The sequence below is a fragment of the Phoxinus phoxinus genome, assembly GCF_949152265.1.
Source record: "Phoxinus phoxinus genome assembly, chromosome: 22".
Classification (NCBI taxonomy): Eukaryota; Metazoa; Chordata; class Actinopteri; order Cypriniformes; family Leuciscidae; genus Phoxinus; species Phoxinus phoxinus.
This window is the reverse complement of record NC_136897.1, coordinates 2035282-2061238: the sequence shown is the minus strand read 5'-3', so window position 1 is coordinate 2061238 and position 25957 is coordinate 2035282. Positions and strand designations below refer to the sequence as shown.

General features: G+C 38.4%; 2 protein-coding genes across 7 annotated transcripts in view; both read right to left on the bottom strand.

Moving 5' to 3' along the window:
• Positions 1–14494, bottom strand: part of elmo2 (engulfment and cell motility 2) — a 36085-nt gene extending 21591 nt beyond the window's left edge. Inside the window, exons 1-7 of the mRNA XM_079597595.1 lie at positions 14280–14494; positions 11607–11686; positions 10334–10374; positions 9043–9115; positions 7102–7152; positions 4106–4275; positions 739–838 (exon numbers count right to left, since the gene is read on the bottom strand). Coding sequence (XP_079453721.1) covers positions 739–838; positions 4106–4275; positions 7102–7152; positions 9043–9115; positions 10334–10374; positions 11607–11684 — 513 coding nt within the window. The 5' untranslated portion in view covers positions 11685–11686; positions 14280–14494. The remainder of the gene's footprint in view (positions 1–738; positions 839–4105; positions 4276–7101; positions 7153–9042; positions 9116–10333; positions 10375–11606; positions 11687–14279) is intronic.
• A 3025-nt stretch (positions 14495–17519) lies between these two features.
• The window catches only part of arfgap1 (ADP-ribosylation factor GTPase activating protein 1), a 29783-nt gene continuing 21345 nt past the window's right edge, over positions 17520–25957 (bottom strand). Inside the window, exons 10-13 of one of the 6 annotated variants that reach the window (XM_079597609.1) lie at positions 25846–25902; positions 22919–22978; positions 19175–19251; positions 17542–18890 (exon numbers count right to left, since the gene is read on the bottom strand). In XM_079597609.1, the coding sequence (XP_079453735.1) occupies positions 18623–18890; positions 19175–19251; positions 22919–22978; positions 25846–25902 (462 nt within the window). In that variant the 3' untranslated portion in view covers positions 17542–18622. Of the gene's footprint in view, positions 18891–19174; positions 19252–22918; positions 22979–25845; positions 25903–25957 lie in introns of all 6 variants that reach the window. The other 5 variants (XM_079597611.1, XM_079597612.1, XM_079597610.1 and 2 more) reach the window with 5 other exon arrangements.

The following is a 25957-nucleotide window of genomic DNA, read 5'->3' as shown; positions in this document are numbered from 1 at the left end:
GCGGCTTATAGTCCAGTGCGACTTATATATGTTTTTTTCCTCTCCATGATGCATTTTTTGACTGATGCGATTTCTTTCTTTCTTTCTTTACTACGGAGCGAATTATAGTCCGGAAAATACGGTACATGATATAAACACTACCAGGCAATGTAACTAAATATTGACAACAAACCCATCCTCAAAACAGGGAACATCCAACAAGTTGAGTGAGTGAATGAGTCAATGACTCATCAAGACAGTCACATGTTTGGTTTCTGAACATTTCAGCGCTTTTGAACCAATCAAAGTTGGTAAATGAATGGACTCTTCTATCAGCACTAATGCAATGCTTCTGGACCAATCAGATTTGAGGACTGCACTGCAAAAAATGCTTTTCTTACTTAGTGTTTTTGTCTTGTTTCCAGTCCAAATATCTAGAAATTGTTAAATCAAGAAGCATTTACTACATACGTAAAATTACATAAGAATTATTTTTAGAAATCTTCAGTCACAAGATCAGAAATCTTGTTTTCTGATTAATAAAATCTAAATTAAGTGAGTTTTTGATTATCTGCCAACGGGATAAAAATAATAATCTTGTTTTCCATTTGAATTAAGAAGATTATTTTTCTTGGTTTCCATTTGAATTAAGATTTTTTTTGGCAGATAATTTTGCTCATTTTAAGATTTTGTTTTTTAGGTTGAGAAAGGCTTCATTAGAAAGAGACAGACCTGTTAAGAGTTGAGTGTTTTACTAGCCTGTTTGATGAAGGACACAGAAACCAGATCCCAGGACACGATACCGTGATCCATGAGCTCCAGAAACGCCGTGAGAGTGAAGGCCAACATCTCCCCAAAACTACACACAGAAAACACACACGTGAAAGCACTGAAACACACACACACGTCTCTGAAACACACACACGTCTAACTAAAGACAGAAAAATGCCTAAAAGCTGCTGTGTGACGAGGTGTACAGCAGCTGTCGACCCCAAAAAACGAGTGTTTAAGGACTTAAAAGTGGACAGGCAGTTGAGACAGAGCGTAACGTGTCTCATTACTCTGAGAACTAGCGTACGCCGCTGGAGGAGAACGTCATCGGCAACACAGGATCGCTTATCTTACAGAAATATAATATATAAAACTGACATTTGGATATTTGACTCACCAGTGACCAAATGTTTAACTCACTGCACACTAACTGTGTTTCTAGTGTTTAACTCACTGCACACTAACTGTGTTTCTAGTGTTTAACTCACTGCACACTAACTGTGTTTCTAGTGTTTAACTCACTGCACACTAACTGTGTTTCTAGTGTTTAACTCACTGCACACTAACTGTGTTTCTAGTGTTTAACTCACTGCACACTAACTGTGTTTCTAGTGTTTAACTCACTGCACACTAACTGTGTTTCTAGTGTTTAACTCACTGCACACTAACTGTGTTTCTAGTGTTTAACTCACTGCACACTAACTGTGTTTCTAGTGTTTAACTCACTGCACACTAACTGTGTTTCTAGTGTTTAACTCACTGCACACTAACTGTGTTTCTAGTGTTTAACTCACTGCACACTAACTGTGTTTCTAGTGTTTAACTCACTGCACACGTAACTGTGTTTCTAGTGTTTAACTCACTGCACACGTAACTGTGTTTCTAGTGTTTAACTCACTGCACACTAACTGTGTTTCTAGTGTTTAACTCACTGCACACTAACTGTGTTTCTAGTGTTTAACTCACTGCACACTAACTGTGTTTCTAGTGTTTAACTCACTGCACACTAACTGTGTTTCTAGTGTTTAACTCACTGCACACTAACTGTGTTTCTAGTGTTTAACTCACTGCACACTAACTGTGTTTCTAGTGCACACTGAGCGTCAGGATCCCCCAATTTACCCATTCGCTCCAGCCTGTGTCCACTTTTAAATCCTTAAACACTCGTTTGTTGGGGTCGACAGCTTATAAACACTTATTTCTGGGTTTCTTAGCTTGTTTGCTGTACACCTCGTCACACAGCAGCTTTTAGTCTTTAGTTAGAAGCAAGAAATGACGAGGAGGTCAATGCAGACGGGTGGAGTGTTCCCCCCCGGTGGCGTGGTCTTCAGATTATGACGCGTTACGCTCCGTCTCTATGTGCTCACACCAAACATGACTTGAACACAAGCACTTGGTCAGTAAAATAAATCACCAGCCATGTGCTCACACAAAACGAGACATGAACACGCAGCCAATGAGAACACTCATAAGCCATGAAAGCACACAGCTAGTGTAAAACACAACACAAAACATGACAACATGAAAGCACACAGCTAGTGTAAAACACAACACAAAACATGACAACATGAAAGCACACAGCTAGTGTAAAACACAACACAAAACATGACAACATGAAAGCACACAGCTAGTGTAAAACACAACACAAAACATGACAACATGAAAGCACACAGCTAGTGTAAAACACAACACAAAACATGACAACATGAAAGCACACAGCTAGTGTAAAACACAACACAAAACATGACAACATGAAAGCACACAGCTAGTGTAAAACACAACACAAAACATGACAACATGAACGCACACAGCTAGTGTAAAACACAACACAACACAAAACATGAAACAAGGCACAGATAAGGCAAACCAGGAGTGTCAGAGCTCGGTCACAAAACCAAGAAATAGACGTGACAGAAGTGACAGAACCCTGACATAACCAGTTTAGTGTTTTGTCCTTCCCTAATATTTAACATATTTTTGATGGTTTACAGATTTTAGAGTCGCTAGGACACATTTCTCAATACTTAGGTCACTTTTTCTTCACTCTTTACACAGTTCTCCAAACCAACGTTCAGCTCGGCACAGCGGTTCATTTCACACACACATGCACTGAAACTACCAAATCACTTCATACACTGCAAAAAATGCTTTTCTTACTTAGTATTTTAGTGTAGTTTCCAGTCCAAATATCTATAAATTCTTAAATCAAGATGCATTTACTAGATGAGTAAAATGACAGGATATTATGTCCTGTTTTCCAGGGGAATTCATTCAAATTAAGTGAGTTTTTGTTTAAAAAAAGCTAAATTATCTGCCAATGGGGTCAGAAAAATAATCTTAATTCAAACAGAAACAAGATCATTTTTCTTACCCCAGTGGCAGATCATTTTGCTTGTTTTAAACAAAAACTCACTTAATTTGTATTTATTTTCCCAGAAAACAAGACGTAATATCTTATGTAATTTTACTCATCTAGTAAATGCATCTTGATTTAAGAAATGTTTGATATTTGGACTGGAAACAAGATAAAAATACTAAGTAAGAAAAGCATTTTTTTGCAGTGTACATGTCTCAGATCAACACACACTTCCAGAACACTAGCAAAGGTTAGCAGCCGACACACACACTTTATCACACACAAAACAATGACCTAAAAACACTAACAACAGGAGCATTACACAATGTGTTCCTCTGTACATGCTTTCTTTCTTCTACCTCTCTACTGTTTACAATTCACTGCTATATATGTGACTGGAATGAATCAGACATGATGCAGATGCTTCAATACTTTATATATTTTTATGTCTTTTTTTTTGCGTAAGGAGTAATTCCAGAGTACACACATGTGTCCACACACCATCCACTGATACAGAGACAGGATCAGCTGTGATTGGTCCAATTGTTTTTATACCATTCAATTTTTAGATTCGAAATATATTTCTTTACAATATTACTGTAGAAATGTGGCAAAATGCTGTCGTATGGAGTTTTGTATTATGTTATTGTTATGAACGTAAGTTGAACAGTTCTGAGATCAGTGTGTGAGCGTGTGCAGATCGGCCTGTAGACACACAAAGTTGTGGCGGTTGTTGTGTCGAAGTGAGACAATAATTAATGTAATTTGACAGATGTAGTCACTGAATGCATTTTGTTGCAAAGCAATGATAAATGATCCACAGGTTATCCCACACACACTTCTGTTGTGCTCACTGTGCGAAGAGTGAAGAAAAAGTGACCTAAGTATTGAGAAATGTGTCCTAGCGACTGTAAAAAACTGTAATCGAATTTGTGTGTGTGTGCGTGAGCGTGTGTGTGTGTGTGTGTGTGTGTGTGTGTGTGTGTGAGGGACACTCACTGTGTGCCGCTCTCCACGAGCCGGGCCAGCGTCGCCAGGCCCTCTATGTTGATGAACTCTGTGGCGAATGTGGGGTCAGCGGAGAGTTTGGCTAACTCCTTCAGCGCCTCCAGACGCGCGTCGATCCCATGAGACTGGATCCGCTCCAGCAGCTGTCGAGCCGCCCGCATCTACACACACACACACACAACAATCCCGTCAAGATCTCGAGTCCTCACACTGTGTGCCCGTCTGATGTACGGGAATCAGAACTGACTTCCACACACTCGAGTCCCGTCATTTATACAGCGCTGTTACCAGTTTCACAGCAGCTTTACAGAGATCACAGGAGATTACAGTAACTGATATTGATTGTTTGGACAGCAGCTCTAGAATACAGTTATTGTCCAGATAAAGTTAGTTTTGATTGATTCACTTCCGTCGCAAAGATCATTAGTTATTAACTTAGGGGCCGCTAACACGACACCGTTCTCACAGAAAACACTCAGGGCCGTATCTTACACGCAGCGCAATTGACTTTGTTCTGGACGCATGTATCATTCCTATTCTGCACCGACGCACAGCGGACTCTTCCCTCCACAGACACACGACAGTAAATTAGGGAATGAACTTGCGCTCGGGGGGGCGGTTCAGTGTAAAGAGGAGTGTGTTCCGGCGCAAAACTTCCCTGGTGATATTCTGCAGTTCCAGAAAACAACTCCGCCGCTGACCAGGAGAAACCGAGTCTAAAGACAGCGGCGCCGCGCGTTAGTCAGATGCTATTTTAAGGGCGCGTGCTTGGCCATTATGTAGCGTGTGAACAACACACACACTTTGATTCTCTAATATAAACAGACGCAGCAGTTTTCATTTTTGCAAATCATACATTATTACAAGGAAAAATATTAACACACGAGAGAAATCATTGTTGTGTCCGTGAAGATGTGAAAAAATACATAAATCTAGCAACACATTTACCCAAATTATTATACGCCTGTTTAACCGAAGCTAATGTGTGTGTTTCTCCATCATCCCCAATGTCACTTCTCTGTGTTTTACGGCCCTGACGAGAACGCCGGTCTCCTCGGCTGTGAACCGCTCCTGGCGTGCGCCGGCAAACCCGCCGTTATAATAGCGATCCGCCGTTATAATAGCAATCCGCCGTTATAATAGCGATCCGCCGTTATAATAGCGATCCGCCGTTATAATAGCAATCCGCCGTTATAATAGCGATCCGCCGTTATAATAGCGATCCGCCGTTATAATAGCAATCCGCCGTTATAATAGCAATCCGCCGTTATAATAGCGATCCGCCGTTATAATAGCAATCCACCGTTATAATAGCAATCCGCCGTTATAATAGCAATCCGCCGTTATAATAGCGATCCGCCGTTATAATAGCAATCCGCCGTTATAATAGCAATCCACCGTTATAATAGCAATCCGCCGTTATAATAGCAATCCACCGTTATAATAGCAATCCGCCGTTATAATAGCAATCCGCCGTTATAATAGCGATCCGCCGTTATAATAGCAATCCGCCGTTATAATAGCAATCCGCCGTTATAATAGCAATCCGCCGTTATAATAGCAATCCGCCGTTATAATAGCAATCCGCCGTTATAATAGCAATCCGCCGTTATAATAGCAATCCACCGTTATAATAGCGATCCGCCGTTATAATAGCGATCCGCCGTTATAATAGCGATCCGCCGTTATAATAGCAATCCGCCGTTATAATAGCGATCCGCCGTTATAATAGCAATCCGCCGTTATAATAGCAATCCGCCGTTATAATAGCAATCCACCGTTATAATAGCAATCCGCCGTTATAATAGCAATCCACCGTTATAATAGCAATCCGCCGTTATAATAGCAATCCGCCGTTATAATAGCGATCCGCCGTTATAATAGCAATCCGCCGTTATAATAGCAATCCGCCGTTATAATAGCAATCCGCCGTTATAATAGCAATCCGCCGTTATAATAGCAATCCGCCGTTATAATAGCGATCCGCCGTTATAATAGCAATCCGCCGTTATAATAGCAATCCGCCGTTATAATAGCGATCCGCCGTTATAATAGCAATCCGCCGTTATAATAGCGATCCGCCGTTATAATAGCGATCCGCCGTTATAATAGCGATCCGCCGTTATAATAGCGATCCGCCGTTATAATAGCAATCCGCCGTTATAATAGCGATCCGCCGTTATAATAGCGATCCGCCGTTATAATAGCGATCCGCCGTTATAATAGCGATCCGCCGTTATAATAGCGATCCGCCGTTATAATAGCGATCCGCCGTTATAATAGCAATCCACCGTTATAATAGCAATCCGCCGTTATAATAGCGATCCGCCGTTATAATAGCGATCCGCCGTTATAATAGCGATCCGCCGTTATAATAGCGATCCGCCGTTATAATAGCGATCCGCCGTTATAATAGCAATCCGCCGTTATAATAGCGATCCGCCGTTATAATAGCGATCCGCCGTTATAATAGCGATCCGCCGTTATAATAGCAATCCGCCGTTATAATAGCGATCCGCCGTTATAATATAATATCCGTGGAACAAGCGCGCCGGCTCTTAAAGGGAATGTGAGAGGACGCTCTGATTGGTTTATTTCACGTTACGCCCAAACCACACCTATGAATAATGAAGCGACTTCAGACACACACATTTTAGATTTGCGTCGGACGCAAGAGTCCTTTATCCCGCCGGTATAATAGCAACAGCGCCGGGATCCGCCCAGAGTTACTTGCGCTTTGACACTTGCATTTCAGAGCGTTAAAATACGGCCCATTATTTTACAGTGTCCTTGTTACATATGTTACATGTACTTACAATAGTAATAACAGTAAATTATTACATGCAACTAAACCTCAACCAAACCCTAACCCTATAGTAAGTACATGTAGTTAACTAATATTACTCAGTACTTATATATATAATTACACTCTAACAATGACATCGTAAAATAAAGTGTAACCGGACGTGTTGTGCCGTCAGACTCACAGGAGAGATGGCCAGGCGGAGGATACATCCGATCTTCATTTCACTGCGACTCTGAAACACAAACACAGATTAGATCCCATTCAATTCAATTCACATTTATTTGTGTAGCGCTTTTCACAATACACATCGTTTCAAAGCAGCTTTACAGAAAATGCACGAGTCCACATTACAATTTAGAGTGATCTGGGTAACACTTTATTTTACAGTGTCATTGTTACATATGTTACATGTACTCACTATAGTAATAACAGTAAATTATGCATAATTACATGCAACTAACCCTCAACCAAACCCTAATCCTATAGTAAGTACATGTAGTTAACTAATATTACTCAGCACTTAAATATATAATTACACTGTAACAATGACACCTTAAAATAAAGTGTAACCGTGTTCTGTTATCAGAGGTTATTAATTTCAGAAATGTACATATACAAATCACACAGTTAGCTAAAAATATCTTAATTTAACAATGTAATAATTTAAGGCAGAAATAATGAGCTTGTTGAAGTAATGAATACTTGTCTGTTAACAAATGATTATGACATGTAGAAAATTGTAGCATTGGTGCATGTCGATTCAGAGTTGGCCAATAATATTTATGTTATGATGATTAAATAATGATACAGAATATTATGTTTTTTTAGCTACCAATGTGCAAAAAGCATTACTAAACAATGATCAAATATCAGTTATCACACACTGTGAGGGGTTATTAAACATCAACTCATAGTTCTGTCACGTGACAAAAAAAATAAAATAATAATATGTGAACAAAAATATGTGAACAAAATGCAAGTTTTGGGCACTTGTGATCCATATACGACACCTGCTGTAATATTTCCATCACTAAAAACAGCAAGATATTAACGTGAAAAAGTCCCCCTGTGGTGTAAATCCAGCTTTTAATGTTGTTTATGTGTGTATGTGGTGTGTTTAATCTGCTTTAACACACACCATGTGTAAGTTCTTAAGTCGACAGCATTGCTGAGTATTTTCTGCTTAAAACTGCAGTGAACCAAAGACAGTCTCAAAAACACGGTTTGAAATCGCTGGTGTTTCTGACGTCACACACTACCTTGACCAATCAGATCAACGTGTGATCGTCCACCAGTGGATCTCTGAGTGAGTGGAGGCGGGGCTCATTTGCATATTCATAGAACCACACATACTAAATGAGGCAAAATATTTTAAGGCATGAAGATTTTTTTTCAAGGAAAAACATTTAAATATGTAATTTTGGTGATCAAAGACGAGTTTTAAGGGATAAAACGATCGACCACAGGGGGACTTTAAAGCACATTAATGTACTAAAACAGTGATATTAAAAGATCAGGTTCAGTATAAACCGTATTGTTGATGCATACTATACACAGGCGAGCAGATGAACCCAGAATATTAATGCAACATTTTTTCTTTAAAAAAAAAATGCTTAAAGGAACACTACAGTTTTTTTGTAAATAGGCTCATTTTCTCAATTCCCCGAAAGTTAAACAGTTTCACCGTTTCCGAATCCATTCAGCCGATCTCCGGGTCTGGCGGTAGCACTTTTAGCATAGCTTAGCATAGATCATTGAATCTGATTAGACCGTTAGCATCTCTCTCAAAAAAATGACCAAAGTGTTTGATATTTGTCCTATTTAAACCTTGACTCTTCTGTAGTTACATCGTGTCCTAACCCGACAGAAAATAAAAAGTTGTGATTTTCTAGGACAATATGACTAGGAACTATCCTCTCATTCCTGCGTAATAATCCAGGAACTGCAGCCGTACAGCAGCGCAATGATACATAGTATACATCATCAATAAGGTTTATACTGAATTTGGTATTTTAATGTCTTACTACATTAGTACTAAACAGGTAAAAACAGAAATGACTGGAGGTCAATGGAAGAAAGCCTGGTTTTGCCCTCCAGGTGTTCGCTGCTATACGATCTCCACCTGTTCAGTGATGTAGAGCTGCGGCCCGTCAGCGTAACGCAGGGCGAACTGCTCCGATCCCGACAGAGACCATCTACAACACACACAACACGCATTCATGTCACTGTGACCCAGAAACACAACACGCACTGAACGATCAGCTTTCTGATGAGGAGTTCTGCTCAGATATAACCACCTCAGCACCGGAGAGAGAGAACGTGAACGCTAAACATGTCAACAATCATGTTGTTGTTTTTCAGACTAGTAGAAAGAAAACATCCAAGTGTTTATTTTATTGCACTTTATCTGTAGATTTCAATTCCTATCCATATCTTTGAAGGATGAGAGTCTTCACACACACCAAACTTTCCTATATATTCTGAAGGTTTGTTCATATATCATTCGCCTGGTTTATACAACATTTCCCCCTTCTATGTAAAGTGCTTTGAGTGCCGAGAAAAGCACTATATAAATGCAATTAATAATAATTATTATTATTATTAACATTTTACTCTTGAAAGTGTGGTGGAAATGTATGTTGTGTGTCTGTTGATGGAGTGACACACTGCAAAAAAATGCTTTTCTTACTCAGTATTGTTGTCTTGTTTCCAGTCCAAACATCAAAAAATGCTTAAATGAAGATGCGTTTACTAAAGTAGTAAAATGCCGTAAGATATTATGTCTTGTTTTCTGGGGAAATAAATCGAAATGAAGTGAGTTGTTGCTTAAAAGCAAAAATATCTGCCAATGGGATAAGAACAAAAAACTTCTCTCTGTTTGAATTAAGATTATTTTTCTTAACCCATTGGCAGATAATTTAGCTTTTTTTTTTAAATCAACTCACTTAATTTTTATTTATTTCCCCAGAAAACAGGACATAATATCTTATGGCATTTCACTCATCTAGTAAATGCATCTTGATTTAAGAATATTTCTATATTTGGACTGGAAACCAGACAAAAATACGAGAAGTTTGAACCTGGCTTTATCCAATGTTCAGACTTTTAATTAGACATTAACTAATTTGCATGTTTAAACATACAATTTCAGAAAACTTTTGCAAAAAGTGTTTGCAATACAAACTGGAATTGGACATTTTTCACAAAACACCTACATTGTGATATGAACCAGTGGTACAGTGTGTAAAATAATAACTCGCACTAGATTAATGCACGTCTCTGAGAGTTTAGTTCGCAGTGAGTGAAATAAACCTCAGATCTGAGGTCAGGTTTAGTTCAGGTCATTCAGAGAGACGTGAGTGTGTGAATTCACTCAGTGTTTAATGTCAGTGTTTAGCTTTAGCTGCACTTACCCATCACACACTTCTCTAATGATGGACGCCAGTGGCTTCTTCTGCAACACACACACACACACACACACACACACACACACACACACACACACACACACACACACACACACAGACACACACACACACACACACACAGACACACACACACACACAGACACACACACATACACACACACACACATATCAATTAGTAAAATTATATATATTTGGCTTTTTATTTTTTATTAGCATCGGTTGATCATTTTTCTTATGTCGGACGCAGGACTTTTATTTTGAAAGTGATGAGAACAACAGCGCCTCAGTGTCCAACGGTTCACGCCACATTTTGTAAAAAGCGTTCACGTCCTCCATTTTGTGATTACTACTCTGTCTTGTAGGACGTCGCAGGTTTTCATCTTGTAAATACAACGTTATTACAATTGTTTTATACTCTTTCTGTTCCATTTGTAAGAACTGAACTGGGAAAAACGGCTTCATTTGAATGGGATCTACTCCAAACGAAATTGAAATGACAAACTCTGGTGTCTATGGAAGATTTTAAATCTATTATTCGGTCACATGAAGAAGACTCAATGAATTTTTTACATTTTTTACTTGTTGTTTTGATCTGTAAGTTTGTGATAGTAACTGGCCAGAACACTCCTGTGAACGAGATTTATAATCTCAGAGAGATTGTCCTGGTTAAATAAATAATTAAAACATGGAGTGAATGCAGTGAAAGCAGCACATTCTCCATCTTCATTGGTTTACGGTCATTCCTTAAAGGAATAGTTCACTTAAAAAATAAAAAATAAAAGTATTTTTTTGACAAAAGAAGACATTTGGAAGAATGTCGGAAATCAAACAGATGTTGGACCCCATTGACTTCCATAGTATTTTTTTTCCTACTATGGAAGTCAATGGGGTCCATTTTCATTTTTAAGTGCACTATTACTTTAACTCTTTCCCCACCAATGACGAGATTTCCCGTCAATCCGTGTTTTCACTGTATAGACATTGTTTTTACAATTAAATTCCCACAGATGAACGGGGGATTTCCTTCAACATGTGTAACCTTAGTCATTTACTTCTTGCTTTTATATCGGTCCAGTCGTGGCTGATACTGTTGTATTTTGACTAAAAATATCACCATAATTCCACTTTTGTAAAAAAAGAAAGGAACATAATGTGCTTTAAGAGGACAATGCATTGGTCAAAAATGTCAGCAGGTCATTATTTAGAATAACTTACCCAACACAGTTAGTGATACTAGTATATGAGTAATGAACAATACCTGGTCGATCTCGATGAATTGAGCGTTTGCTCCGGGCCACTCGATGGCCACCTTCACGATGTCTGACGGAGGCGGCATGACTGAAACACACACCATCACACACACACACACACACACATCAATGACACGCTTTCTCAGCACAGACGGACATCACATCTATGGCTTGTTTCCGCCAAAGAATAAAACATTTTAAAAGATAATTGTGACTTTATTTCTCAGAATTGCGTGATATAAAGTAAGAAATTGAGTCAGAGATATACTCGCAATTCTGACTTTATAACACAATTCTGACTTTATAACACAATTCTGACTTTATAACATAATTGCGACTTTATATCACACAATTCTGACTTTATAACACAATTGCGACTTTATATCACACAATTGCGACTTAATATCACGCAATTGCGACTTAATATCACACAATTCTGACTATATAACACAATTGCGACTTAATATCACGCCATTGTGACTTTATTTCACGCAATTGTGACTTTATATCACGCAATTGCGACTTTATTTCACGCATTAGTGACTATATCAGACAATTCTGACTTTATAACACACAATTGCGACTTTATATCACGCAATTGCGACTTAATATCACACAATTCTGACTTTATAACACACAATTACAACTTTATATCACGCAATTCTGACTTTATAACACACAATTACAACTTTATATCACGCAATTCTGACTTTATATCACACAATTACAACTTTATATCACGCAATTCTGACTTTATAACACACAATTACAACTTTATATCACACAATTCTGACTTTATAACACACAATTGCGACTTTATATCACGCAATTCTGACTTTATAACACACAATTACAACTTTATAACACACAATTGCGACTTTATATCACACAATTCTGACTTTATATCACACAATTCTGACTTTATATCACACAATTCTGACTTTATATCACACAATTCTGAGATAAAAAGTCAGAATTGTGAGATGTAAACTTGCAATTGTGAGTGAAAAAAGTCACAATTGTGAGTAAAAAACAAACAAACGCAATTACCTTTTTTATTTTTTGGCGGGAACAAGCTTCAATACACATCAGCAATGGCACGTTCACAACATATTTAAACAGCAGAATATATCAGTTTCTGCTCTCCCATTGGTAGTCTCTGCATCACTGCTCATTTGCATATCTGTCGCTTGGCCAGCGGTGGGCAACTCTCACAGAAACTCACTGACGTGCGGTGGCTGTGATGAACACACATCAGTATGCTGCACACACACACACCACTGACTCTGACATGCTTGCTTATAGAAATGTGAACAGAACTCAAGATGATTCTCTCAAACACTCATGTCGTGTTTAAAATCCTCGTTTTAATTGCAACTGTGAAAAGTCTGAGTATTTATTTCTGGATTATAACAACAGAGAGAACATTATAGCTCAAGAAGATTCTTAAATAGTTTATATTATGTGTTTATCCACATTTTACATTTGTGCTTCAATCATTGTATCACTCATGAAGATACTCATAAAAAGCAGAATAATATTGCTTTAAACTCCCTAGAAACACAGAAGAATATGAATACCAGGTTGCATAGAGTTCATTAACTTCTCAAAAACTCAGTTCCCAGAGAGCCAGCGCCCTGCAGAGTTTAGTTACAACTTGAATCCTCATACCTGTAGTGTTCACGTAAACCTGAAGGACTTGATTAGCTGGATCAGGTTTACAGACATACAGTTTACATCGCACCCGTGAATTCTTATTTACATCATCTTTCTTCTCCTCAATGTTATCTTCCAACCTTAATTCTTAACTCAAGATTTTAGGTAACACTTTATTTTACAGATGTTACACATGTATTAACAGTAAATTATGCATAACCCTAATTACAAGCAAATAACCCTAAACCAAACCCGGTAGCACTTTATTTTAGTCCTGTTCTGCATGTACTATAATAACTAAGCAATGACCCTGAACATAACCTTAACCCGTTACCTTAAATTACCCAGAACTTTCTTTACATGTAACGTATACTGTAAAATAAAGTGCAACCCCAAACCCTATGTAGTTAATTAACATTAAGTAGCCTACTTGTAAAACTGTAACAAGGACACCTTAAATTAAAGTACAACCCGGCCAGATTAAGTTATGTTTCCTAAGAGAAATGGATCACCATGGTTACACGGACAGGATTCTAAATTAGAATGCTACACAAACGACCCCTCTATGACATAACCGAGATGACGTCACGACGAACCGACTTCAACACTCGGTGTGTGTTCTTGTCATTTATGCTTATTATAAATATTTCGCACAGTGATATGATCTGTGAGACTGCATCTGATGTGCGTTTAGTGTTGGATAGTGTGTCAGTTCTATTAATGGAATAGTTCGACACATATCAATGAAATAATGAACATGACGTTTAAACACAATGACACTGAACACGAGCCTTATTGAATGTGCGTCGATTTAATGTGAATTAAAAATCGCATCGCTTTCGGAAGCGTTCACACACGTGACGCGCTCAACTCCGCAATCTCAGACGCATCGATCATAAAACGTCAAATGGAGATGAATTTCCATTAAATCTGCATGTGGCGGCATGCAAATAGCGCAAATATCATTCTGACAGCGCTGTCATTCAGAAAGCGAGGTTTTTGTCATGCTTATGTGATGTTCTTACCCCAAAACCAGCGATAAAGCAGTGATGTGTGTGAGCTGCTGTTCAGATGGAGGCTGATGGGCGGAGTTTACGCCATTACATCTTCATCACGGCACTCTTCTTCAATCTGATCACCACATGCATCTGTTATATACCTCTAGTCGTACTATATGATCCAGTACAGAGCGCGCTGTAATCGCTGTATTGTGCATGAGTGATTCAGCCCTCCATCTGGCCCCGCCCACAGCTCACGCAGCAGCCAATCAGCACACGCGCTGCAGTGATTGACGCGATCAAGCCCCGCCCTGTGATTCACTGCAGCAGCTTCAGTGCATGACCAGATCTGGTGAACGACTTCATGACTGGTTGACTCGAGACAGATGTGTAAAAGTACTGGAAATAAAGGCTTATGATATGCAAAAAAAAACATAAACTGTGGATTTGGATGATTAAATTAAATTAAATATAGAAGTGGGTTTATTGAACACATCTCTCAATCATGACCTGCTCTAGTAATGCATCTTAAGTAGAATTAAATAGCAAATTTAAATTGCACTGTTTTTTTATTCTAGTTGATTGCTATTGTGCTATTTATTGACGAAGCTGATTAGACATACTAATGTTACTAATGTAAAGACAAGTTTCTAATGTTTTATTGGTTAATGTTTGTATCTTGTGTTTTGACCGGGACCTTCGTACTTCGTTTCGATTGACAATAAAGATCCGAACCCTAAAAATGCAAAAATACATAAGCAAATATAAACCACAGCAGAGAAGAGAAGCACATCAACACATCAGATCTCTCTTATAAAGTGTGTGTGTGTGTGTGTGTGTGTGTGTGTGTGTGTGTGTGTGTTGCATATGTGAAGTGTCATGTTTCCATCTAACTTTAACTTGATTAAATCTTGCACACATCATGTACATCACCGGATCATAAATGCACGCGTCAGTGAAGTTCGATTCATGCACGCTGACGTCACGCCCCATCACGTGACATCGATGACATTGAGTATCCTTTCTGCTGAACATCTGTAAACGAACTGACAAACACACGCTCAGCAGTTTACTGACTGTGACCATGTCCATGTTTAATGCTCTAATGTCACCTCTAGATTTTTATATTTTTTCATCGCTGCAAGTGTGGTTGCTATGGTTACAGCTTCACTGTTACTCGGTTGTCATGGAAACACATGAATTCTTGGACATATAAGCACTGTCTCTGAACCCATGACCTCATCACTGCAAGCACCACACACACACACACACACACACACACTGAGCTATTATTCCCTTAAAGCATCCGACATCAGATCTTAACTGTGATAGGATGTAATAAAACATTACAACATCTCTGAAGCTGACATTGTACAACATTACAGTGTTACATTACAATATTCAGCCTTGAGTCACTCTAAAATTACACCAGAAAGACGCATTTCCATCATTAGCAATCCATCAGTGCATTGATTTAAAGTCCCCCTGTGGTAAAAATCCAGCTTTTAATGTAGTTTATGTGTCTATGTGGTGTTTTTAATCTGCTTTAACACACACCATGTGTAAGTTCATAAGTGGACAGCATTGCTGAGTATTTTCTGCTTAAAACTGCAGTGAACCAAAGACAGTCTCAAACACACGGTTTGAAATCGCTGGTGTTTCTGACGTCACACACTACCTTGTAACCAATCAGATCAACGTGTGATCGTCAAGGAGTGGATCTCTGAGTGAGTGAGTGAGTGGAGGCGGGGCTCATTTGCATATTCATAGAACCGCGTATACTAAATGAGGCAAGGGTGTCGAGTTACATTCAAGATATTTTAAGGCATTACATATTTTTAAATGTCATTTTGGTGATCAAAGGTGAGTTTTAAAGGATAAAATGATTGACTACAGGGGGACTTTAAGACTTTAGTGTTTGTGGATGAGCCGTCTTCAGCTTCAGATGTGAGTTCAGCAGCTCAGGGTGACTAAAGTGACTTTGTACCTCACTGTGAAGGATTCAAAGATTCAATGCAAGTCCAATCTTGAAATGACAAGAGCTTGGATGAGGAGCTGCACAGCAAACACAGTATAAACAGAGAACAGGAGAGGACCGAACACCGAGCCTTGAGGCACACCGCAGATCTGTAAGGCCTTTGTTTATGGTCCTTTGGAAAGCATTTCTATGAAGAAACTCCAGATTCCTCAAACCTTCAGTCGACGCATCATATCTTCACATCACATGTTACATTTTTCTAAATGTCATAATCATTTGTTAAAGGGATAGTTCACTTTGAACTTAAATGTTGGTATATTTTAGCTTACCTGAAGTGCATCCAAGATGTCGGTGTCTTTGTCTCCGCAGTAGTTTCAATTTTGATATTTTAAGGTCAAACCGTTCTTGTCTGTCAGTCATATAATGCAGGTCTATAGTCACTGTCTCTAAAAGCATGCAGAGAAAAGTCCACATTACACAATTCCCCATCGTAAGTGCACATTGATGGCCTAAGCTCGCGCGAACTCATCCGGGAGTGTTGAGTTTTCACTTGTTCCCAATTTGTAAGCCTTCTATCTTGACACACGACTCGCTTCATTGTTCAGGACAATCAAAGGCATACGTTGAGCCGTACAGCCAATCACACGCGTTTCTGCTGAGTTTAAAAATGCAACGTCCAATCGAAGGCGGTTAGATTAGTTTCCAGGGAAGAAATCCGGTGTAAACAGATCACTTGGACGTGGTTGTGTAAAAGAGATAAAAACGATATAAATACTGTTGGTTTTATCACACAAACCGCTTGTTTCGTGTCTTAGGCCATCAATGTGCACTTACGATGGGGATTTTTTAATGTGGACTTTTCTCTGCATGCTTTTAGAGACAGTGCCTATAGACCTGCATTATATGACTGACAGACAAGAACGGTTTGACCTTAAAATATCAAAATTGAAACTACTGCGGAGACAAAGACACCGACATCTTGGATGCACTTCAGGTAAGATAAAACATACCAACATTTCATTTCAAAGAGAACTATCCCTTTAACAAACAAGTATTCATTACTTCAATCAGCTCATTGTTTCTGCCTTCAATTATTACATAGTTTAAATTAATAAATTTTTAGCTAACTGTAATTTGTATATGTACATTTCTGAAATACGTAACCTCTGATAACAGATCTCTCTAAACTGTGAAGTGCATTTTCTGTAAAGCTGCTTTGAAACGATGTGTATTGTGAAAAGCGCTACAGAAATAAATGTAAAATGAATTGAATTTGTGTCTTGAAATTGAACTCTGCACAGAAAACATCTTCAGCTGTGAAATCATGACCTTTATTAGTCTCATTGCTTTCATTTCTCAGTAAAATCAGCTTCAAATGAGACCAAGTGCAGAAGTCAGGTGGTGTTTAACGCTTTATTAACTATACCATTTAACTAGCAGAATATAGTGTAGCTCGCCCATGTTCCCCAGACACAGCAGGTGTCGTTACAGTTCAAACCCACGGTGTGTGTTTCACAGACGTACCAGTCCGGCACATCCACACAGAAGAAGATGTCAAATCATCGGATCATCGGACACATGATGTTCGGCTGGATAATAGAAATGTTCAATATCATAGAGAGATTCAGGGTGACCGTGACAATAATACAGTAAACAACCACCTTATTACCGAGGCAAAGAGAAACATCCCGTTCAGCCGAAATCACAAATAAAGGAGAAATAAATAACGTTTGCTGTTCATGCCTGGAGTTTTACATGAAACCTTGTGATAATTCGTTCATAAACACGCTTCACATCTGGAATGACGAGATGAACAGCCACTACAGAAGAGGGAAACAAACCAACAAACTAAATACATAGCATGATTATAAACGCCCTAAAAACACCAGCGATTTCCACAAAAGGCCATGAGGTGATGATGTAAGGAGAGCAACTACATGTGTCATGCTTCTACTGACGAACGTTTAGCTATTGTCATGATTACATAATTAACAGGATGACATAATATAAACATGAATGCATAATTAAGATGATTTATGACGACTGAATGATTCTGCGGATAAAAATGCACTTTTTTTTTAATAGGAATCTGTCATATACGTATAAAACAGAAATTCATGAACAAACAGACAAACAGAGTCGAAGGAAAGCCACTGCGATCCGCTCACATTATCAGAAAGTTTATGATCCACTGATCATAACAGCAGATGACATGCAGATCTCTGCTGGTGTCGACATGAAACATGATACTGTACTATCAAACGTCTCCATCATGGACTGAGAAAGGGTCCGAAAGACCTTTATAAACTCATTCTCAACATTAAACGAACAACGACAGGCGAGACGAGCGTCAGAGGTGTGTTTGAGCCGGTGTGAGCCGGTGTGAGCCGGTCTACCAGCCGCTGTTGTCCCAGGAGTCCTCGTTGGGTTTGGACGGGCTCTTCTGGTTCTTGGCGTCTCCAGCTTTCTCCCAGTCGTTGTCCCAGGTCTCCCAGCTCTCTCCGGCACTGTTCTTATTGTCGGCGTGAGCCTCCATGCTCCAGCTCTTCTCCACAGAGTCACTGGGAGACACGGTACTCCCGAACGTTTCCCAGAAGTCCTTCTTAGGAGCTTGAGTGCCGAAGGGATCCTGGTTCTGATAACCTTCTTCATAAGCAGAACTGAAAAAAAAGGGGAAAAAAACTTTTGTAACTCTAATTTAGATAAATTTATTCTGTAACATTTTATTTTACATGTTACATGTACTCACTGTAGTAATAACAGTAAATTATGCATAATTACATGCAAATAACCCTCAACCAAACCCTAACCCTATAGTAAGTACATGTACCAGCAGTTGCTTAATATTACTCAGTAATTAAATATATAATTACACTGTAACAATGACACCGTAAAATAAAATTTAACCATTGATAAAATCCTTGTTGAATAAAAGTGTAATTACCCATCTTCAGCGGCGTCTTGTTTTCCACCGAAGAACGATGTCATATCCTTCCAGCCTTTAGCACCGGCGCCCTGAACCTGAACGAACACAGAGCGACTTAAAGGGACGGTTCACACCAAAATTAAAAAATTAGCCCATGATTTACTCGCCCTCAAGTCTTCCGAGGTGGATATGACATTCTACTTTCAGACAAATATATATAAACACATTATGGCTCTTCCAAGCTTTATAATGGGAGTGAATAGAGGATGAGATTTTTAAGCCAAAATTAAAGCATCCATACATCATAAAAGTGCATCTATCCATCATAAAAGTGCATCTGTCCATCATAAAAGCGCATCTGTCCATCATAAAAGTGCATCTGTCCATCATAAAAGCGCATCTGTCCATCATAAAAGTGCATCTGTCCATCATAAAAGTGCATCTATCATCATAAAAGTGCATCTATCCATCATAAAAGTGCATCTGTCCATCATAAAAGTGCATCTATCATCATAAAAGTGCATCTATCCATCATAAAAGTGCATCTGTCCATCATAAAAGTGCATCTATCATCATAAAAGTGCATCTATTCATCATAAAAGTGCATCTGTCCATCATAAAAGCGCATCTGTCCATCATAAAAGTGCATCTGTCCATCATAAAAGTGCATTTATCCATCATAAAAGTGCATCTGTCCATCATAAAAGTGCATCTATCATCATAAAAGTGCATCTATCCATCATAAAAGTGCATCTGTCCATCATAAAAGTGCATCTATCATCATAAAAGTGCATCTATCCATCATAAAAGTGCATCTGTCCATCATAAAAGTGCATCTGTCCATCATAAAAGTGCATCTATCATCATAAAAGTGCATCTATCCATCATAAAAGTGCATCTGTCCATCATAAAAGTGCATCTGTCCATCATAAAAGTGCATCTGTCCATCATAAAAGTGCATCTATCCATCATAAAAGTGCATCTATCAATCATAAAAGTGCATCTATCCATCATAAAAGTGCATCTGTCCATCATAAAAGTGCATCTGTCCATCATAAAAGTGCATCTATCCATCATAAAAGTGCATCTATCATCATAAAAGTGCATCTGTCCATCATAAAAGTGCATCTATCATCATAAAAGTGCATCTATCATCATAAAAGTGCATCTATCCATCATAAAAGTGCATCTGTCCATCATAAAAGTGCATCTATCCATCATAAAAGTGCATCTGTCCATCATAAAAGTGCATCTGTCCATCATAAAAGTGCATCTATCATCATAAAAGTGCATCTGTCCATCATAAAAGTGCATCTGTCCATCATAAAAGTGCATCTATCCATCATAAAAGTGCATCTATCATCATAAAAGTGCATCTGTCCATCATAAAAGTGCATCTATCCATCATAAAAGTGCATCTATCCATCATAAAAGTGCATCTATCATCATAAAAGTGCATCTGTCCATCATAAAAGTGCATCTATCATCATAAAAGTGCATCTATCATCATAAAAGTGCATCTATCCATCATAAAAGTGCATCTGTCCATCATAAAAGTGCATCTATCCATCATAAAAGTGCATCTGTCCATCATAAAAGTGCATCTGTCCATCATAAAAGTGCATCTATACATCATAAAAGTGCATCTATCATCATAAAAGTGCATCTGTCCATCATAAAAGTGCATCTATCATCATAAAAGTGCATCTATCATCATAAAAGTGCATCTATCCATCATAAAAGTGCATCTGTCCATCATAAAAGTGCATCTATCCATCATAAAAGTGCATCTGTCCATCATAAAAGTGCATCTATCAATCATAAAAGTGCATCTATCCATCATAAAAGTGCATCTGTCCATCATAAAAGTGCATCTGTCCATCATAAAAGTGCATCTGTCCATCATAAAAGTGCATCTATCCATCTGTCCATCATAAAAGTGCTTGGAAGAGCCAGGACATTTTTTATATAACTCCGATTATATTAATCTGCGAGAAGAATGTCATGTACACCTAGGATCGCTTGAGGGCGAGTAAATCATGTGATAATTTTCATTTTTGAGTGAACGGCCCCTTTAACACCACTGACCCGAAGCCATTTGATGACACAGAAAGGATCAAATCACAGTTAAGACCCTTTCACAGCCAACACACATTCAGCAGCACAATCACACACACACAGGTACATACACACTTTCAATAATGCATTAATAACAGACAAATGAGACTTCATGGATTTAATCTCACTTTATTCATCAGTGAGAACTTAGATGATTTAGCAATGCGTTCATTAGTTTGATCTCAGTGTGTTTTTGCTTTGGTGTGAAAGGGCCTTCAGGTTATTCGGGTTATTCCTCACATAACTTGTAAATGTGAGATGATTTAAAGACCCCATGAAATCCTCCGATGAGAATTTTTGACATTTTTCATAGAAACGTGAAGTTTTGGCATAACATTAAAGGATTAGTTCACTTTAAAAAAAAAACTTTTGCTGTCATCCAAGATGTCCATGTCTTTCTTTCTTCAGTGGAAAAGAAATGAAGGTTTTTGATGAACACATTTCTCCATATAATGGACGTCAATGGGCCCCAAACGGGTCAAGGTCCAGATGACAGTGTCAGCGCCGCTTCAACGGGCTTTAAACGACACCAGACGATGAATACGGGTCTGATCTAGCGAAACCATCGTCATTTCACAAATAAATAAACAAGTTTAAGTTTTATAAGCACAAGCGCTCGCCTTGCTCTGTTCTGTGATGCGCGTTCGTGACGTCACGTAATACGCAGTTACGTTGAAAAGGTCACGCTTGACGAGTCAGTGTTTACAGATGTGCAGAAGGAGGACCATACACACATATTCTAATGTCTTTGTGTCAGTTTATCGTTTAAAATGCCCATTGCGTGTGTGTATCCTGGTGTTGGAATATTAAAAAGCCTAAAAGAAAATTTTCGTCAGGACAGAAATGTTTTACTTTTCACAGAAGCGTGACCTTTACAGCGTAACTGCGTATCACGTGACGTCACGAACGCGCATCACAGAACAGAGCAAGGCGAGCGCTTGTGCTTATAAAACTTAAACTTTTGTATTTATTTGTGAAATGACGATGGTTTCGCTAGATAAGAGCCGTATTCATCGTCTGGTGTCGTTTAAAGCCCGTTGAAGCGGCGCTGACACTGTCATCTGGACCTTGACCCGTTTGGGGCCCATTGACGTCCATTATATGGAGAAATGTGTTCATCAAAAACCTTCATTTCTTTTCCACTGAAGAAAGAAAGACATGGACATCTTGGATGACAGCAAAAGTTTTTTTTTTAAAGTGAACTAATCCTTTAGGGAGCGTTTGTGGTGTTTTTGTTTAATATCCATAAGGAGGTTCGAGATGCGCCACATCCATAAACTCTGGTGTGTCAATAGTGTTTAAATCTAGTATCCCAGCAGAGATTATACATTTAAAAAGTGTTAATCTGCTAAAGCTTCATGAGCAATCTGGATTTCATGGGGTCTTCAACACACGCATCCACGATTACTGATGTATTCTCACACACTTCCTTCTGATTGCGTGTTATTTCTAGATCATCATACTCACCACCATAATCACAATGCCAGCGAAAAAAGCAGAGAGAGAAAGAAGAGTGAGTTGAGACACAGAAAGAGCGCATGGTTTCTCTCACACACCGCGCCAGACACACTCACGACGCGCCACTGAGCGCCAGATGAGTGTGAGCAGGAGTGTGTGTGTGTGAGAAACACCTCAGACTCGTACCTTAGTGGCCAGACCTGTGATGCCGACGGCCATTTCATCAAACAACTTCCCGTCCTTCACCTAGACGATCACAGCAGAAACGTGTGTGTGAACGTGACCGACACACTCGGCAGAACAACAGCCGGCTTCATCGAGTTCATTCAGTGAGATTCACATATAAACATTTCACCACGTGTGTGTAACGTAGGGTTGCCACCTTTAGTGTGGCAAAGTAAGGGACACCCATTCACCCATTGAAACGGCATTTTCCAAAAAATGGGCAAAAATCTTACACTAAACCATGTCAAATTATCCATATCCATGAACGTTAGAAATGTGGGTCTTTTATAAAGTGAATTTTACTCTCTTTTTTTTATGTTTTTGTATAAAAAATATTTATTTATTGATTTATATAGCCTAAATTAAAAAATATATAATAAATCCTCCTAAAACTAAAAATCCTAAAAAAAAACTATTGTTGTTTCAAAATTACATTTTGTTGAAACAACACAAGTGTGACTTTTCCCACACACACTAACATAAAAAAATAGATATTATTCAAATGTATTTAAAAAAAAATTGTAGATCTAGAAAGTGTTGTCAACTGTGCAAAGTCTCACGCCATTTGGACAAAGATAATTTTTTATTTATTTCAGCAAACGTCATTTGGGGTTGAGGACACGAACAGCGCACGAGGGGTTAAACACGTGCAGGTTTACAGCGCATGTTCACGAGACTCAGTCGCTATAGAAACAAAGACGCTAAAATGCAATCACGCAATGAGCTTTTCTACTACAAAATTGATTTCTTTATATTTGCTATTAGTATTATCCATACTGCAAAATCCTTATGTTTTTATTCAACTATATGTGGGCCTAATGTAAAATACGGGACAAATCGCGTCCCTTATTGATTTATACGGGACGCATCATCTTACTTGTAAATACGGGATGATTCCGTATTTTAAGGGACGGGTGGCAACCCTAGTGTAACGATACCCACGATTCGATATATATATATATCCCGATACTGAACTCACAATATTATTGCGATACTCCAAGACATTTGGTAAAAAGTTAACAAAAAATAAACTGTTGATTAAAATGCTAAATTTGGTGTAAGATGGTGTGTGTAAATGAATATGATGGACTTGGTGCTGAAACCCAAAGCACAGGACAATAGAGACTCCAGAAGAACAATATTCATGATTCTGAAGATGAAAATACTGAATTATTGTAGACGAATATGCTTTCACTGTCACTGACTAGATATATTTAAAATAATGTCGGACACTTTTTACTGGTAACATCAGACATCTGGCATTATCAGGACACACACATATTCCCACACTGCATTATTATACATTATACTCAACATTATATATAGCAGTTAATGTATTACTGACTCTAAAACGTAATTTTCATTTTAAGTGAACTATCCGCGATACATATTGTTGCATTTTTGTATTGCGATATATTGTGACACGCCTAGAAAATAATGACTTTACACAAGACGTGACTATTTTGGCTATTTTTATTTGCTTTATCACTTTTTTTAATTGACAATTTACAGCAAAATAATCCTCATTTTTTAAATAATTCATACGCAGAATAAAGGGGCGTGGCCTGGTTGAGTTAGTCAGTAGTGTGTTGAGCTGGTGGTTATGGTAATTGAGGGACATTTCCCAAACACACTCGAAGCGCTCGACCAATCACAACACACTGCTCCTGGTGGACTGTTAAAGGGAATAACGGGTCCTCTATAATGGAGTCGCTGGCACATCTTACCCCGCTGCACTCCAGCTCACAGTGAGCATTTTAAAGGCTCTTTCACACTGGGAGTTTGGTTCGAAACTGGACGCGGTTCGCATGAGACACTGGTAATGTGAAAGCGCTCGCGTGTCATCATAGCGGATGATGATGTCATTACTTCAACAAAACACATGTCAGGGACAGACATGATGATGATGTGCCTTGAATACAAGCAAGAGTGTTTTCATGGTTGCCAGATTGCAAATATTAAGTAACGCGCCGGACAGAACATGTATCATTAACAGAAAAGCTCTGATTGGGGGATTTAAAATCTTGGCATCTGGCAACCGCAAACATGAACGCTCATGTTTAAAAAGATTAAAGAGATTTCTTTTTTCGTCAAGCATGGTCACGTCTAAATACGTTTTTTACGTGCGATTCATGGAAAAAAGGTCATCGACTAACAGCAGCACATGTGACCAGTACTTGAACTCATCACTAACCCGAAGGTTTGGTTTTATACATTGACATCTGGGGTACGTTTTTTATTTATTTTTAATTAATAAATAAAAACTTTTATTCATCAAGGACGCATTAAATTGATCAAAAGTGACAGTAAAGACATTTATAATGTAGCAAGAGATTCTACTTCAAATAAATGCTGTTCTTTTGAACTTTCTATTCCTCAAAGAATACAGAAAAATAAAATCTCACGATTTCCACAAAAATATGAAGCAGCACAACTATTTTCAACACTGATAATAATGATAAATGTGTCTTGATCATCAGATCATCATATTACACTGATTTCTGGAGGATCATGTGACACTGAAGACTGGAGTAATGATGATAAATTCAGCTTTGATCACAGGAATAATTTACATTTTTAAATATTTTCAAATAGAGAACCGCTGATTTACATTATAATAATATTTCACTGTTTTTACTGTATTTTTGATTAAATAAACGCAGCCTTGGTGAACAGAAGAGATTTATTTTAAAACATTTTAATATTACCGACCCTAAACTTTTGCATGTTAGTGTATTCATTTTTAAACCTGGATGAATTTACTTGGATATAAAATGCGTTTGTGTGACATCCATGTAGAAAGTGTAATCTGACATGATGCGTTTCATTCACACACACACACACACAACACTCACTCTTAACTACACACACTACACACATGACGTTACCTTCTCCTGTGTGGGCTTGATCACACTGTCATTTAACGTCTGGCCCAATTCAGAAGCCTGAGAGAGAAACAGAAGAGTCAACACACACACACACACACACACACACACACAC